The sequence below is a fragment of the Aquarana catesbeiana genome, unplaced genomic scaffold, assembly GCF_042186555.1.
Source record: "Aquarana catesbeiana isolate 2022-GZ unplaced genomic scaffold, ASM4218655v1 unanchor235, whole genome shotgun sequence".
Lineage (NCBI taxonomy): Eukaryota > Metazoa > Chordata > Amphibia > Anura > Ranidae > Aquarana > Aquarana catesbeiana.
The window spans coordinates 969,995-988,592 of record NW_027362663.1 but is presented as its reverse complement, the minus strand read 5'-3'; the positions used below and the strand labels follow the sequence as shown (position 1 = coordinate 988,592).

General features: G+C 43.0%; 2 protein-coding genes across 2 annotated transcripts in view; one reads left to right on the top strand and one right to left on the bottom strand.

Moving 5' to 3' along the window:
* Positions 1–18,598, top strand: part of LOC141121932 (uncharacterized) — a 603,393-nt gene that overhangs the window by 29,357 nt on the left and 555,438 nt on the right. The gene's annotated exons all lie outside the window — the stretch shown is intronic.
* Positions 8,599–18,598, bottom strand: part of LOC141121953 (uncharacterized) — a 93,190-nt gene continuing 83,190 nt past the window's right edge. The window contains 1 exon segment of the mRNA XM_073611719.1: positions 8,599–11,699. Within this exon segment, the coding sequence (XP_073467820.1) occupies positions 10,678–11,699 (1,022 nt within the window). The 3' untranslated portion in view covers positions 8,599–10,677.

The following is an 18,598-nucleotide window of genomic DNA, read 5'->3' as shown; positions in this document are numbered from 1 at the left end:
AAAATGCACTGATTACTGTGTAAATGACAGTGGCAGGGAAGGGGTTAAACACTAGGGGGCGAAGAAGGGGTTAAGTGTGTCCTAGGGAGTGATTCTAACTGTGGGGGGGATGGGCTTCAAGTCACATGACAGCGATCACTGCTCCCGATGACAGAGAGCAGTGATCTCTGTCATGACACAAGGCATAACGGGGAAACGCCTTGTTTACATAGGCACTTTCCCATTCTGAGGCTCCGTGACACGATCACCGGGAGACCAGCGGACATCGAGTCCGCCAGTCCCGCGGTCATGGTCACGCTGTACGTGGCGGGCACGTGCGCCTGCTGTCCCCGCCTTTTAAAGAGGACGTACAAGTATGCCCATTTGCCCACCGCTGCCATTGTGCCGACTTATATCGGCGTGCATCGGTCGGCAAGTGGTTAATGTACATGGGGGAGTGGCATGCAAACAGTGAATCCCTGTTGATGTTAGCTATGATTAAGCACCAACATACAGTGTGAAACAAGTTAACTATCCAGCTCTGCCTCTGTACCATATGGACTGAATTTGGATTTTAAAAAACTTTTTCAATAAAGGTGTTGTATCAGTGTGCTCCTCTTGTACTAATACAGAGGGGATAGGAGCATTTCAGGTTAAGTATGAGAACCGAGCAGACTATCAGAGAGGAGAGAAGCTACGTGTTGACAGGAAGAGGAAGGGGGATCTAATGACGGGCACAGAGGAGAATAGGAGAGCTGCGTGTGATGCAGACACGCACAGACTACGATCTCTCAGCTCAGCAGACATGGTAATCGTGGTCAGAACTCAGGGGGAGGAGTCAGGACATGGCATTATCAAACAGCTATTGTAGGAGATACAGAGGGATAATTTAAAAAGCAAAAGCACCATGCTGCTTTTTTGGGGGGGTTAACAAACACTTTAAGGCATGTAAGGGATAAGCAAGCATTCCATACATTCCATAGAGCAACCTGCAGATTGTGTGTAATAAATATTGTGCATCTACTCCAAAGTACAAAGATACATCACATGGCCTAATGTACATGGTGGAGCCAAGGTGAAAACAGTAAATCCCTGCTTTTATGTTTTTTCTTTTCATGTGTCACTTTGGAATAGTGGTGTCACTCTTTGAACTTAGGGCTGGTTCACATCACAGAGATGCAGTGCACATGATGTGGTAGCGCAGTGGCTAAGTGGTTAGCACTTGTCAGATTTTGACCCGGATAGTCCGGGTTTTGAATGATGTCCCTGGGTTTCCCTCTGCCTGAGACCCAGACAGCAGTCCCGCCAGCAGGGGGTACTACGAGGCCTCCTGTAGGGGACCCCAGCACACAGGGGGACTCGGAGCCAGGGGAAATTACAGAGGAGGCAAAAAAAAGGGGAGAGAGAGGCGCCAGGTAGCCGCTGGTGCGATAGTTTTTAATAAATTAAATGTTTAAAAATAATCCACTCACACATGTCAGAGCGGTAGGCATGTCAGTCTATGAAGTCCGCTGCCAGCATTCTCCCGATCCATTAGGTTGAATTGATTTTTGCTGGTGGAGGGTGAGAATAAAGACTAGTGCTGTAAGTTTTTTTTGGAGGAGAGGGGGTGAAGTTTTTGATGAAAGGGTAACACGGGGGACAGTATTGCTCATGGAGGGAATTTTGCACTCTTCTTAGCCCTACACTGTGCGTTACACACCCCTGACACCTGCGCTCTTTTTGTTTTGTACTCATGACTCCTAATATGCATCCCACACTCCTGTCCCCTGCATTCTGTGCATAAGACTCACAGACTCACACCTATGCATTCCGGATTGCAGAGGGAACTGCTGCGATTCTGCCCATGATTCCAGAATCGGCGCAAATCAAAGGACGTGCTCACGATCCCTTTACTTTCGATGGCACCACAATCACGGTGCAAAACTTCTATTGGGTGACAGGCATCCCACGATTCTGTTTGCGTGATTTTGCCGTGATTTGTCCGGCGACAATCGCGGCAATAATCGTGCTGCAGTTGGGGTGCCATGCCATGCGCCGCTAAAGTGTTCAGGTTTGGCTTGAAGAAAAGGTGGCAACCCTACTAGCACTTCTGTGTAGCAGCACTGGGGTTGTTGGTTCGAATCCCAACCACAGCACTACCTGCCTGGAGTTTGTATGTTCTCCCTGTACCTGTGTGGGTTTTCTCCCACACTACAAAGACATGCTAGGAGTTGGTTTGGCTCCTGTCTAAATTGTTTGTAGTATGTGAGTTAGGGACTTTAGATGGTAAGCTCTTTGAAGGCAGGACCTGAGGGAAATGTACAATATATATGTACACTGACAGTGCTATATAATAATAATTAATGTTTTTATATGTGTTTTTTGCAATCTGGTACATTTAGAAGGTTTCAAATAAAGAAAACAAAAGAGCTGACATTACAAATAAAAATATGTATGTATGTATGTGTGTGTGTATGTGTGTGTGTGGGGGGGGGGTTGGTCTCGTTCTTCCACCCCTCTTTTCCTGGCCTGCAGTACTGTATGCTCAGATACGAGTGTATTTGTGATTTTGGTGGAGGCCACTCATTTTTTTTTTTTGGGCATTGGACTCCCCCTCAAATCAATGACAGACTGAAAGACCCATGCACTTTTGTGACATTTTGGCTATCTTGTCTCCATTATGTTGCCATTGGGGAATCACTGCTGATAGCAACAATGAGTGACTGGTTGTGTTCTTTTTTTTGGGGGGGGGGGGGTGATATTGTGCATAATGAATGGACAGATTGAATGACACTGGTGGGCATGTCCTGTATTGAGCATGTCCAGACGTGCTCACAATCCATCCTATGTTATATAAGGCTGCTTTCACACTGGGGCGGTAGGGGGCGTCGGCGGTAAAACAGCGCTATTTTCAGCGCTGTTTTACCGCGGTATTCGGCCGCTAGCAGTGCGGTTTTAACCCCCCGCTGGCGGCCGAAAAAGGGTTAAAACTACTCGTATAGCGCGGCTATAGTTGCCGCGGTATAGCCGCGCTGTCCCATCGATTTCAATGGGCAGGAGCGGTTAATACTCCGCTCCTTCACCGCTCCAAAGATGCGGCTTGCAGGAGATTTTTTCTTCTCCTGCCAGTGCACCGCTTCAGTGTGAAAGCCCTCGGGCCCTCAGGCCTTCACACTGAACAAACAGCGGAGGCTGTTTTGCAGGCGGTATTTTTAGCGCAATAACGCCTGCAAGCCGCCCCAGTGTGAAAGGGGTCTTAAGGGCTGCAGTAGGGGGGCTTGCTTTACCTGAGAAGAGGCCAGATTATCTGCTGCCTTTTCTTCCATGTTGGCCCCTTCTATTTTTTGGGGAGGGGGGGGGGTGAAATTCTGCATAATGACCAACACCCCACTGAGGCTGGTTTGATGTTTGTTTTGTGTGTTTGCTGTAATTGTGCATTTGTTTCATGTCTTTATGAGAATCTGCCGAAAATTTTCTTGTTATTGTTACTGACAAATGCCAATTGTTCTACTCTTATAACCTCCTAACTTTTCTTAATCATGTAGACAGAAATGCAGCTTCCTGCTCACTATACAGTAAAACCTTGGATTGCGAGCATAATTCGTTCCAGAAACATGCTTGCAATCCAAAGCACTTGTATATAAAAGCAAATTTCCCCACAAGAAATAATGGAAAAAAAGGTGATTCATTCCACAACCATTTATTCAGAAGTACTTCAGTTTATAGTCCATATAAAAAGATTATAGCAATGTGATAGGTTGTGTAACCATAAAATGTCCATCCACAAATGGAAGCCTCCACAAGGGGATTAGAAGAAAAATCCACCAGGAGTTACAGAGTATAAACGAGAAGAGGGGCGCCTCTAAAGCCATGTACACACGATAGGATTTTCCGACAACCAAACCGTGGATTTATTTCCGACGGATGTTGGCTCAAACTTGTCTTGCCTACACACGGTCACACAAATCTTGTCGGAAATTCAGATCGCCAAGAACACGGTGACGTACAACACGTACAACGAGCCGAGAAAAATGAAGTTCAATAGCCAGTGCGGCTCTCCTGCTTGAATCCGAGCATGCGTGGAATTTTGTGCGTCGGAATTGTGTACACACGATCGGAATTTCCACCAATGGATTTTGATGTCGGAAAATTTGAGAACCAGCTCTCAAACTTTTGCTATCGGAAATTCCGACAACAAATGTCCGATGGAGCCTACACACTGTCGGAATTTTCGACAACCATGCTCACATTGAACATTTGTTGTCGTTAATTCCGATTGTGTGTACACGGCATAAGTGTAGCAATATGTTGCTAAATGTTGTACCTTCATTAAATGTACCTATACTGCTACACTTAGAGGCACCTCTCTTCTCTTTTATACTTTTATAGTTGTGACATGACACTATTTGTATATCAAGACATGGCTTGTATATCAAGTCAAAATTTATAAAAAAAATTAGCTTGTCTTGCAAAATGCTCTCAAACAAGTTACTCTCAAACCAAGGTTTTACTGTAATCAGAAAAGTATGTGTGGGGGAACTGGGGGGAGGGGGTGCTATTCTGCAATTTGTTGGTACTCTTTTCTTTTTTTTTTGATCCCCGATTTTGTTTTTGAGAATCTTGCACCGAACAACAAATTAGGGACGGGTGGGATAGGGGTGAGAGTTGTTGAACCTTAAAATGTATTGCCTGGTTAATATTAGTCTTTTGTTCCCTGCTGCCCACTATGAAAGTTAACTTGTGATCCCTTTTTAGATTGTAAGCTCCTATGAGCAGGGCCCTTCTAAGGCTATTTTAATGTAGCACCATAAATACTGTTTCTTTTTTGCATGTACCGAATTGTGTTGTTGTTGTCCAAATAAATGGAGAATATTGAACTATTTATGTTATTGTCGGATCAATAAAACTTTGTTCCTCAAGTGGAATATATTGTTAACACCCATACAAATAGATAAAGCCATAATAGTCTACAAAATAAAAATATTATTTATTTATTATTTATTCTGCACACATGCAGGCATTAAATAAAAAATACCCCCCCCCCCAAAAAAAAAAAAAAAAAAAACTTTAACAACTCCAAAGCTGAATGTATTGGCCCATTGATTTCCTCTGGTGGATTGGTAAGAGTGTTCATCATGTCACCCAGGGCCTTCGTGTCTGAAATCACCACTTACAATCCCAGGAACACCAGTCAATTTCTAAATAAAGTCAAATCGTTTCCGAATAAATATATATATATATATATATATATATATATATATATATATATATATATATATATATATATATATATATATACACATTTTGTACAGTGCAGAACCACCTGATGGCCCTATATAAATCCTGTGGAATAATAATAAAGTATATTGTGTTCCTCCACAATACATATAATGTGGTGGGGTGACACGTGCAGGCACAATCATGTACATATACGTTATGGTGCCTACCGGGGCTAAGGGGGTCTCTGCATGTCTCCTGGGGTGCTCAGCACGCTCCTCACAACTGCTGTATCCCCCGGATTGCGGCTCACAGTACTGTTCTGCTTTCGGCGGCCCTGGGCTTATGGGATCGCTATGTGATCACATTGTCTACAAAGCTGTCATGAATGAATCTCATTTATAAGAGCTTTGATTCCTATACTAGTGAGTTGTGATTGGCCCACAGTTATCACATGTTACCTGGGCCTATCACAGCACCCTGTACCATGTGATTAGCTTTAGCCAATCACAGATCAGTAGTAATCCCAGCTGTCACGAATGAAACGAATATCACCCTTGCTGCTCTTACAGTAAAGAACCCTCTACGCTAATTTTAATGAGTGGCCACGAGTCTTATTAAACTCCCTTCTGTGAAAAAGTTGTATCCCTATTGTGGGGTCACCAGTACGGTATTTATAAATTGAAATCATATCCCTTCTCAAGTGTCTCTTCTCCAGAGAGAATAAGTTCAGTGCTAGCAACCTTTCCTCATAACTAATATCCTCCAGACCCTTTATTAGCTTTGTTGCCCTTCTTTGTACTCGCTCCATTTCCAGCACATCCTTCCTGAGGAGTGGTGCTCAGAACTGGACAGCATACTCCAGGTGCGGCTGGACCAGAGTCTTGTAGAGCGGGAGAATTATCTCTGAAATTAATGCCCTTCCTAAAGCATGCCAATATTCTGTTTGCTTTGTTAGCAGCAGCTTGGCATTGCATGCCATTGCTGAGCCTATCATCTACTAGGACCCCCAGGTCCTTTTCCATCCTAGATTCCCCCAGAGGTTCTCTCCCCAGTGTATAGATTGCATTCATATTATTGCCACCCAAATGCATTATTTTACATTTTTCTACATTAAACCTCATCTGCCATGTAGTTGCCCACCCCATTAATTTGTTCAGATCTTTTTGCAAGGTTTCCACATCCTGCGGAGAAGTTATTGCCCTGCTTAGCTTAGCATCATCTGCAAATACAGAGATTGAACTGTTTACCCCATCCTCCAGGTCGTTTATGAACAAATTAAATAGGATTGGTCCCAGCACAGAACCCTGGGGAACCCCATTACCCACCCCTGACCATTCCGAGTACTCCCCATTTATCACCACCCTCTGAACTCGCCCTTGTAGCCAGTTTTCAATCCATGTACTCACCCTATGGTCCATGCCAACAGACCTTATTTTGTACAGTAAACGTTTATGGGGGAACTGTGTCAAATGCTTTTGCAAAATCCAGATACACCACGTCTACGGGCCTTCCTTTATCTAGATGGCAACTCACTTCCTCATAGAAGGTTAATAGATTGGTTTTGCAAGAACGATTCTTCATGAATCCATGCTGATTACTGCTAATGATACCGTTCTCTTTACTAAAACCTTGTATATAGTCCCTTATCAACCCCTCCAAGAGTTTACATACTATTGATGTTAGGCTAACTGGTCTGTAATTCCCAGTGATGTATTTTGGGCCCTTTTTAAATATTGGCGCTACATTGGCCTTTCTCCAATCAGCTGGTACCATTCCAGTCAATAGACTGTCTGTAAAAATTAGGAACAATGGTCTGGCAATTACTTGACTTACTTCCCTAAGTACCCTCGGGTGCAAGCCATCTAGTTCCGTTGATTTATTAATGTTAAGTTTTCCAAGTCTAATTTTAATTCTGTCCTCTGTTAACCATGGAGGTGCTTCCTGTGATATGTCATGAGGATAAACACTGCAGGTTTGGTTACTGAAGCCCCTCAATTCCCTCGTGAAGACTGAGGAGAAGAATAAATTCAATACCTTCACCATCTCCCCATCGTTTGTAACCAGATGTCCTTCCTCATTCTTTATGGGGCCAATATGGTCTATCCTCCCTTTTTTACTGTTTACATACTTAAATAATTTCTTGGGATTTATTTTGCTCTCCTCCGCTATGTGTCTTTTATGTTCTATCTTAGCTGTCCTTATTGCACCCTTACATTTCTTGTTGCATTCTTTATAAAGTCTGAATGCTGATGATGATCCCTCAACCTTGTATTTTTTGAAGGCCTGCCATCCAGGACTTTTGTTCGCTCTTTTAAATGTATTACCCAATGGGATGCATTGGCTAATGCCCTTATTTAATATGCTCTTAAAGAAAACATATCTCTCCTCCGTGTTCTTTGTTCCTAAGATTTTATCACAATTTATGCCTTCTAGCAAGGTTTGTAGTTTAGGGAAGTTGGCTCTTTTGAAATTCAGTGTCTTTGTATTCCCCTTATGTTTCCTATTTGTGTGATTTATACTGAAGCCAATTGACCTGTAATCGCTGTTACCTAAATTGCCCCGTATTTCCACATCCGTGATCAGGTCTGTATTGTTGGTAATCAGTAGATCCAGTAACGCTTCATTTCTAGTTGGTGCGTCTACCATCTGACCCATAAAGTTGTCCTGCAAGACATTTAGGAACTGGCGAGCCTTAGATGAATGCGTTGTTCCCCCCCGCCCAGTCTATGTCTGGATAATTAAAATCCCCATTATGATAACACTTCCCATCCTTGCTGCTAATGATAGGAGATCTGTCTCCCCCTCCTCCCTCAGGTTAGGGGGCCTATAGCATACTCCCAGTAACATTTTCCCCTTAGCTTCATCCCTTTGGAGCTCTACCCATAAGGATTCCACCTCCTCCCTAACTCCCTCAGTGATGTCATCTCTCACATTCACTTGTACATTATTCTTGATATATAGGCATACCCCTCCACCTTTTTTACCCTCTCTATCCCAGCGATAAAGGGAATACCGTTGAATACCCTTGAATGGTTGCCAGCCAATCCTGAGAGCTGTTGAACCAGGTCTCTGAAATTCCCACAAAATCCAAATCCTCCTCGTACAACAGTATCTCTAGTTCACCCCACAAAACACACTCCACATCCATTCCGGATGCATTTCTGCATTTGCGTTTTTGATGCATTTCCAGAAGCTTATTTCTTCTTTTTTCCCAGCTTTTTTTTCTTACTGTACTGGGGTCTGGTGCATTTTTTTATATGTTTTACTGCATTCCAGTACAGTCCAGTGCAGGAAAAATGCAGAATGTTCTACTTTTTTTCTGGAACTGACCACATTGGTGTGAACTATACCATTGGAAAACCATACAACCGACTTTCCATGCATTTTTGATGCAGAATAAAAACACACTGGGCTGCATTTTTATATTATTATTATACAGGATTTATATAGTGCCAGCAGTTTGTGCAGCGCTTTACAACATGAGGACAGACAGTACAATTACAATACAATTCAATGCAGGAGGAATCAGGGAGGGTCAAGTTATACAAAAGGATAATAACTGTGGGGGGTGGGCTGATGGAGAAAATAAAAGTACAGCTGTTAGGTGGGGGCAAGATAGGCTTCTCTGAAGAGAAAAGTTTTCAGGGATTGTCTTAAAGTGGATAGAGTTGGAGATAGTTGGACAGATTGGGGTAGGGAATTCCAAAGGATGGGAGAGGCTCGGGAGAAGTCCTGGAGGCGAGTATGGGAGGAGATGACTGCATGTGGTGTGACCTGGCCCTTAGGGGTTGGTTCACATCACAAAAAACACTACAGATCCATTCCAGTTACGTTTCTGCATGCACATTTTTAACGTGGTTCAGTTTTGATTCATTTCTGGATGCATTCCAGATGATTTTTTTATTCCCTTTTCCTGTTTTTTTTTTTTTTTACTGTACTATGGTCTAGTGCATTTTTGATGCATTCTAATGTATTGCAGTGCATTTTTTAATCATTTTACCATGTTCTAGTACAGTCCAGTACAGGAAAAATGCAGCAGGTTCTACTTTTTTTTCTGGAACTGGAACTGACCACACTGGTGTGAACTATGCCATTGGAAACCATATAACTTACTTACCATGTGTTTTTGATGCAGGAAAAAAACGCAATGGACTGCATGTGGAGTGAACAGGCCCTTAAGGTGGAGTTCCACCCAACTTTACTACTTGATCTTAAACTAAAGACCACCCCCTCATTTTTGGATATACATTTTTTTTTTTTTACCTTCATGTAGTAAAAAGGTGAACTTCCATCCCAGTATCGCCATGGCAAGGTACGTAATTTCCTCTCCCGGCTCTGCCCCCCCCCCCACTGCCTTCTGGGACCTGTTTGTGTCCCAGAAGACGATGAGGCCATTTAGAAAATGCATGCGCAGTAGGAAACCGGCTGTGAAGCCTGAAGGCTCCACTGCTGGTTTCCCTTAGTTACAATGGCGGCGCTTGCACCCGATCCAATGGACGGATCGGCCTGGGGGGGGGGCGACATTGCGGGCCCCCCGCGGACAGCTAAGTGTCCTTATTAAACGTCAGCAGCTACAATGTTTGTAGCTGCAGACTTTAAAAAAAAAAAAAAAAACTTTTGTTGTGAGGGTGGAACGCCGCTTTAAGACGCACTACAGCAGCTAAAAAAGGAATAAACTAAAGGCCCACACAAAGGACACAGGCTGGGCAAATTGAGTGGGGGGAGGGGAAATTTCTGTTATGGTAAGAGTGATGTGATTAAAGTTTGTTTTAATATAACATTGAGAGACATCTTATAGCCCGCCTACACCAGCCACAGCTTTTTGCATGGAAAACACATAGGACTCAGCTGTCATGGTTGGGATTTGAACCCATGACTCTAGTGCTGCTTGGCGGAAGTGCTAACCACTAAGACACTGTGCTGCCCATAGTATTAAAATATATAGCAGTGCCATGATTTAAGAATTAAGATATGTAATTATAAGTGGATATTCTAATAAAATTTGAATTAGACATGAACATTTTTTTGTCACATACTAGAGATATAACTACCATTTTTATATTTAACATTAGAAAAATGTGCGCATTACTCTGCAACATTTATTAAAAAATGGATTAGTTTGCAGAACATGTAAAACACAACAAAACAGGAAAGAAAATGAATATGTTTACTATCAACCACATTTGCCAATTGTTTCTTTTTACACACAAAACGGGATCTTGGGTAAATCCTGCAGTCCTACACCCTCTAGGGACCACGTTTAGCATTCTCTATTATGGAAAAGTGATGATCCTGACTTGTCATTTACTAATAGGTGATCACCTAATTCATGGTGCTTCTCCGTTCTCCACATTAAGGTCTTAGTTGTTGCAATTAGGTGTTTACCATGTATTGCATCTCCTAATTTTTAATAAATGAACTCCTATGTAACTATATCTGAGGTGTATCAGGTTGTGCTTCTTCCACACTTGAGAGACATTTCCCGCACTCAAGGCACTAATACACCTCAAAGTTTGTGTGGGATCCCTGATGTACAGGAAGACAGGGCTTCAGTGAGAAACAATTCCCTCACTCAGGACAGGAATATCGCTTCTCACCTGTGTGAGATTTCTGATGTGTGTAAAGATTGGACTTCTGTGAAAAACATTTGCCGCACTCAGGACAGGAATACGGCTTCTCCCCCGTGTGAGTTCTCTGATGTATGTAAAGATTGGACTTCCGTGAAAAGCATTTCCCACACTCAGGGCAGGAATGCGGCTTTTCACCTGTGTGTAATCTCTGATGGGTACGAAGACTGGACTTCCTTGAAAAAAATGCCCCGCACTCAGAACAGGAAAGTGGCTTGTCTTCTGTGTGAGATCTCTGATGTGTGTAAAGGCGGGAAATCTCTGAAAAAGATTTTCCGCATTCGGGACAGGTATATGGCTTTTCACACATATGAAATCTCTGATGTCTGGAAAGATTGGATTTATCTGAAAAACATTTCCTGCATTTAGGACAGGAATATGGCTTCTCCCCTGTGTGGGACCTCTGATGTGTGACAAGTTTTGCTTTTAATACAAAACATTTCCCACACTCTGGACAGGAATATGGCTTCTCACCTGTGTGCAGTCTTTTATGTGTATGATAAAGGGACTTGTGTGAAAAACATTTCCCACACTCAGAACAGAAGTACGGTTTTTCCCCCGTGTGAAGCCTTTGATGTCTGACCAGATATGAGTTTTGTATAAAACATTTCCCGCACTCGGAACAGGAATACGGTTTCTCACCTGTGTGCAATCTTTGATGTGTGTGATAAACGGACTTGTGTGAGAAACATTTCCCGCACTCAGAACAGAAGTACGGTTTTTCCCCTGTGTGAAGCCTTTGATGTCTGACCAGATGTGATTTTTGTATAAAAGTTTTCCCACACTCAGGACAGGAATACGGCTTCTCCCCTGTGTGAGATCTTTTATGCCTATTAAGTTTGGATTTAGAATGGAAAAACTTCCCGCACTCAGTACAGGAAAAGCTCTTATCTGTTGGAAGGACGGCACCGTCCCTCACAGTCTGAGGTTCCTCAGGATAAGAGGAATACGATGGTCCATCTACACTGTGTGGTGCCGGATGGACATTTGAGGTAGTCGGGTTTTCTCCTGGACTATACTGTGTGATGTCCTCATCTTCTACTTCACAGTCTGGAGACAAAGTGAGACAATCCTCTGAGGTTTTCCTCATCTCCCGTCCATCTACTAAAATAGGAATAAAAAGATTATTACTAGACATGAGCAGATTGGTTCCCCTAAACCAGGACTCCGCCCACATCAGGCAGCTTTGTCTATGAGGATTTTACAATTCCACCCTCAATGTAACTAGTAAATGGATCCTCTGATCTCCTACCAGTTCATTTCTTTATTCATGGACCTTAGTCAGAGAGTGAGGAAACAACGAGAACTGTCTTTTATAGGAGTGACAGTGATGAGGGGATTATAGGACGAGTGTCCCCACCCCCTCCATCACTCATTGCCATCTTCCCAACACAAGAAGTACTGCAATTCCTTATTTAGTCCATGATTTAATCATAAATAACAGCGGGGCTGAGCCCCACCAGAGGTCAGAGAGTGAAGATGGGGGGAGAACAACCAAGATGAAGACTGGGCTGATCCTGAAGACCACCATCATTGGGTTATTGACTCCTCCCTCATTATAATTTTCTGTTTAAAGTTCCAAAGTTTGAGGATGTTATCACATTATTATCACCATGTAAAAGTCTGTGCTCCAATCAAATCATCAGATATAATATATATATATATATATATAAAATATCCTTCAATGGAGTAGGGACTATTATGGACACATCAAACAAAACAAATTCCAAAAACATGGATTATAAAGCAATATAAATGTTATTACATGCAGATTCAAAACATGGATTATAAAAGAATGTGGCTTGTGAACATTTGTGTAATAACATGCTAGAAAGAGAGGCTGAATTGTGGCCATCTAACATGAACTTCCAGACCAACAGACTGGAGAAGAGTGAGTGGTGCAGCTGAGCTGACAAAACGGCCCTGTGCTTTGCTGTTACCGGTGTTTTACATAGTTACATAGTAGGCGAGGTTGAAAAAAGACACAAGTCCATCAAGTTCAACCTATGTATGATTATGTGTCAGTATTACATTGTATATCCCTGTATGTTGCGGTCATTCAGGTGCTTATCTAATAGTTTCTTGAAACTATCGATGCCCCCCGCTGACACCACCGCCTGTGGAAGGGAATTCCACATCCTTGCCGCTCTTACAGTAAAGAACCCTCTACGTAGTTTAAGGTTAAACCTCTTTTCTTCTAATTTTAATGAGAGGCCACAAGTCTTGTTAAACTCTCTTCTGCGAAAAAGTTTTATTTCTATTGTGGGGTCACCAGTACGGTATTTGTATACTGAAATCATATCCCCTCTCAAGCGTCTCTTCTCCACAGAGAATAAGTTCAGTGCTCGCAACCTTTCCTCATAACTAAGATCCTCCAGACCCTTTATTAGCTTTGTTGCCCTTCTTTGTACTCGTTCCATTTCCAGTACATCCTTCCTGAGGACTGGTGCCCAGAACTGGACAACATACTCCAGGTGCGGCCGGACCAGAGTCTTGTAGAGCAGGAGAATTATCGTTTTATCTCTGAAATTAATGCCCTTCCTAAAGCATGCCAATATTCTGTTTGCTTTGTTAGCAGCAGCTTGGCATTGCATGCCATTGCTGAGCCTATCATCTACTAGGACCCCCAGGTCCTTTTCCATCCTAGATTCCCCCAGAGGTTCTCCCCCCAGTGTATAGATTGCATTCATATTATTGCCACCCAAATGCATTATTTTACATTTTTCTACATTAAACCTCATTTGCCATGTAGTTGCCCACCCCATTCATTTGTTCAGATCTTTTTGCAAGGTTTCCACATCCTGCGGAGAAGTTATTGTCCTGCTTAGCTTAGTATCGTCTGCAAATACAGAGATTGAACTGTTTATCCCATCCTCCAGGTTGTTTATGAACAAATTAAATAGGATTGGTCCCAGCACAGAACCCTGGGGAACCCCATTACCCACCCCTGACCATTCCGAGTACTCCCCATTTATCACCACCCTCTGAACTCGCCCTTGTAGCCAGTTTTCAATCCATGTACTCACCCTATGGTCCATGCCAACGGACCTTATTTTGTACAGTAAACGTTTATGAGGAACTGTGTCAAATGCTTTTGCAAAATCCAGATACACCACGTCTACGGGCCTTCCTTTATCTAGATGGCAACTCACCTCCTTATAGAAGGTTAATAGATTGGTTTGGCAAGAATGATTCTTCATGAATCCATGCCGATTACTGCTAATGATATCGTTCTTATTACTAAAATCTTGTATATAGTCCCTTATCATCCCCTCCAAGAGTTTACATACTATTGATGTTAGGCTAACTGGTCTGTAATTCCCAGGGATGTATTTTGGGCCCTTTTTAAATATTGGTGCTACATTGGCTTTTTTTCCAATCAGCTGGTACCATTCCAGTCAGTAGACTGTCAGTAAAAATTAAGTTTTGACAACTTAACTACAGCTAATAAATAACGTTGGGTAATATCCGCGCTCAGATTGTAGGGCACATAAAAGATACCAGCAGCTGATATAAATATTGTTGATTGCAATATATAAATAAATACAAAAGTCCATATGCAGTGCTAAAAGTGGAAAGTAAATGAAGTTCAAAAGAAATGGTGAGCAAAGATCAACGAAGGAGGTAAGACCCCTCACACCAGCTTCAGTGTATATTCAAATACACCACCATGGTCACACACCTCTGACGATGGCCCATAGGCTGAAATTCATTAGGTGATGCTGTGAGGACGCTAGCATGCTACAACCACGGTTCTTTTGAAAAGGCATCTCTTATGCTCGATTTTGCCAGATGTTTGTGAGTACCCCTTTTTTAAATAAATTTGAGGTCATTCTCGTATGGGCTTCACTATGTGCCTCTTTATTTCCTTCTTGGGGTGCATTCATCTAACCGATTGCGACTGGAGTTGATGTCACGTTCCTTAACTGGTAGTGGAGGCTGCAGAGGATCCTCTACCCTGAGAGCTCCTGTGCTGATTACGCTGCGTAAGAGTGGATGACGCTACGAGTTGGAGATATTGGATGTGCCATATACCCATATGCCTGCTTTATCTGGCTTTCTGGTAAGAAGAATAGATGTGAGCACGGTGGTGTGTTTGAATATACTCTGAAGCTGGTGTGAGGGTCTTACCTTCTTCGTTTATCTTTGCTCACCATTTCTTTTGGACTTCATTTACTTTCCACTTTTATGGACTTTTGAGTTTAACTACACCACCCAGCCTGATTAATCTGTGAGTCTGGAAGTTCATGTTAGATGACCACACCTCAGCTGCCTGCTCTATATTCAGCATTACACTTATCATTGGATGACCGTTTCATCTAGCAGCATGGTGTTTGCTGTCATTAGTGTAATTATATGGATCTATCTGAGGATACCTGCTCCTATTTTGATGCCCCCTGCGGCTCTGCAGACTGAATCACAGCGCCCTCTATCTTAGGTCCAAGATATCAACGTGGCGGGGCACAATTTCTTGTCTTAATGATCCTTGACTTGTCCATGTGAAGGCACCGTATATGGCCTGAATACCTTTATACCCACCATATGAGCATCCCCCAAGAAGATTGCCAACCCTCATTTTCAAAACACCTCAGATGTCTCAATTCATTATTATGTTTTGGTTGAGGTCTGGGTAGTCACACTGTTGAGCTGCTATTGCACAAATGTTCACAAGCCACATTCTTTTATAATCTAGTTTTGAATCTGTATGTGATAAAATGTATATTTTTTTATAATCCATGTTTTTGGAATTTCTTTTGTGTGATACACTCATAATAGTCCCCACTCCACTGGAGGGTATTTTTTAAATGTTATGAATGAGATGATGGCATTCTCACAGCTTTCCACCATTTACATTTATAATATAAATTATGCAGTGTAAGGGTCAGGACTCATAATATTGGTATTCAGCAAACAGTGGTGACCTAAATGTTTATTGGAGACAAGTTGCAGAGGTCCCACACCACTGCCTCCCATCTCCTGAGACTGAATACATTGTTTCTATGTGTTTATCAGATGATGGGGGATCTAGGTGGACCCTCCGTACTGCTCTCTCCTTTACAATAAAGTCTCCTCTTACCCGGTGATGTGAGGGGCGGCTGATTGTCCATCATGACGTCCTTGTAGAGATCCTTGTGTCCTTCTAAATACTCCCACTCCTCCATGGAGAAATAGACAGTGACATCCTGACACCTTATAGGAACCTGACACACACAATGATACAGTCACCATCCAGACACATCCCTTGTCTGTTACTGGATAATGTCCCAGAATTCCCAGCACCGCTCACCTCTCCTGTCAGCAGCTCCATCATCTTCTTGGTGACTTCTAGAATCTTCTCCATGTTGTGTCTCTCAGGTTTTAGGGAGTCACATGGAGGCACTGTGATGGTCATATGGTCACCTGACTCAAGAGGAAATCTCTGTATTGAGAAAGCAATAAGAAAATCATGTTAGAATCCCAGAATCCTCCTCACCTCTCCGGTCAGGTCTGTGTTTTATTAATAGAGATAAGAGTGATGTCATGTGACCTCCCAGAATCCTCCTCACCTCTCCGGTCAGGTCTGTGTTTTATTAATAGAGATAAGAGTGATGTCATGTGACCTCCCAGAATCCTCCTCACCTCTCCGGTCAGGTCTGTGTTTTATTAATAGAGATAAGAATGATGTCATGTGACCTCCCAGAATCCTCCTCACCTCTCCGGTCAGGTCTGTGTTTTATTAATAGAGATAAGAATGATGTCATGTGACCTCCCAGAATCCTCCTCACCTCTCCGGTCAGGTCTGTGTTTTATTAACAGAGATCAATGATGTCATGTGACCTCCCAGAATCCTCCTCACCTCTCCGGTCAGGTCTGTGTTTTATTAATAGAGATAAGAATGATGTCATGTGACCTCCCAGAATCCTCCTCACCTCTCCAGTCAGGTCTGTGTTTTATTATTAGAGATAAGAGTGATGTCATGTGACCTCCCAGAATCCTCCTCACCTCTCCGGTCAGGTCTGTGTTTTATTAATAGAGATAAGAATGATGTCATGTGACCTCCCAGAATCCTCCTCACCTCTCCAGTCAGGTCTGTGTTTTATTAATAGAGATAAGAGTGATGTCATGTGACCTCCCAGAATCCTCCTCACCTCTCCGGTCAGGTCTGTGTTTTATTAATAGAGATAAGAGTGATGTCATGTGACCTCCCAGAATCCTCCTCACCTCTCCGGTCAGGTCTGTGTTTTATTAATAGAGATGAGTGATGTCATGTGACCTCCCAGAATCCTCCTCACCTCTCCGGTCAGGTATGTGTTTTATTAATAGAGATAAGAATGATGTCATGTGACCTCCCAGAATCCTCCTCACCTCTCCGGTCAGGTCTGTGTTTTATTAATAGAGATGAGTGATGTCATGTGACCTCCCAGAATCCTCCTCACCTCTCCGGTCAGGTCTGTGTTTTATTAATAGAGATAAGAGTGATGTCATGTGACCTCCCAGAATCCTCCTCACCTCTCCGGTCAGGTCTGTGTTTTATTATTAGAGATAAGAGTGATGTCATGTGACCTCCCAGAATCCTCCTCACCTCTCCGGTCAGGTCTGTGTTTTATTAATAGAGATAAGAGTGATGTCATGTAACCTCCCAGAATCCTCCTCACCTCTCCGGTCAGGTCTGTGTTTTATTAATAGAGATGAGTGATGTCACGTGACCTCCCAGAATCCTCCTCACCTCTCCGGTCAGGTATGTGTTTTATTAATAGAGATAAGAGTGATGTCATGTGACCTCCCAGAATCCTCCTCACCTCTCCGGTCAGCAGGTAGATGATCTCCAGGGTGAGGTTTAGTATCTTCTCAGTCTTGTGACTCCGGTCCTCCTCCATCCTCATTGATGAAGTCATATGCGGGTTTCTCTGTAGACGGATAGCGGAGAATGGACTGCTTAGCCTCTGATCAGCTGATTGGTAAGAGCCAATAATGTGAAGGAATAGATAACCCCGCCCCCTCACTATGAAAGGTTTAGATCCCAGCAGCCATATTGTCAGTGTGTAGGAAGAGATAACATTTTATACTTGGCTATAGAGTTCTATAGATTACAATGGTGGGCTACATATTCTTCTGAATCCCCCACCTCCCCCTGCCCCTCCCCCATATTCACAGCTTTGTCCTCACACCTCTCACTGCTGTAGGACTTTTTTCTCTACTTGTTAGCTGTTGTGCCCTCCCCTCGTTTGTAGTTTTATTTTGTGACTTATGGGGGGATTTTTTTCACGTTTGCTTTCTGCTATAGTTGGAAAAAATATACAGCAGGCTTTTGTTTTGGGATTCGTCTTTTACGGTTCATATTTCTTATTTTTTTACTTTCTCTTTTCTAGGACCTCTTATAAAATTTGGGGTTCCCCACATACACTTGGAGTTAGAATGATGTTGAAGCATCACTTAGTATGCAGCATGTCCTCACTTTGATGTGCGGTAAACAGTGTGCAGCAAAAGCTCCACACATCCCCTCCCCCATCACCATAGTATACATAAAGATCGGGCTTTCCATAAACCTCCATAGAAATACTACAAGACAGGCAGGCCTAATATGAGAGGAAGAGTTGCTGTTTGGGGGGGGAGTAGGAGGTGAGAGGGTGTGACAGGACAAAGCGGGGGTGGGGCTGCACACACTAGAGGCGGGGGCAGTTTGTATCACGCTATGACAATGGCACTCGCAGCCAATCCCTGCAAAGAGATTTTCCAGCTCGCAGGACCACAGCCATTTGTTGTTTGCTTGAAACCACTCATCCATGCGAATACTGACCCCGGACGCAGCC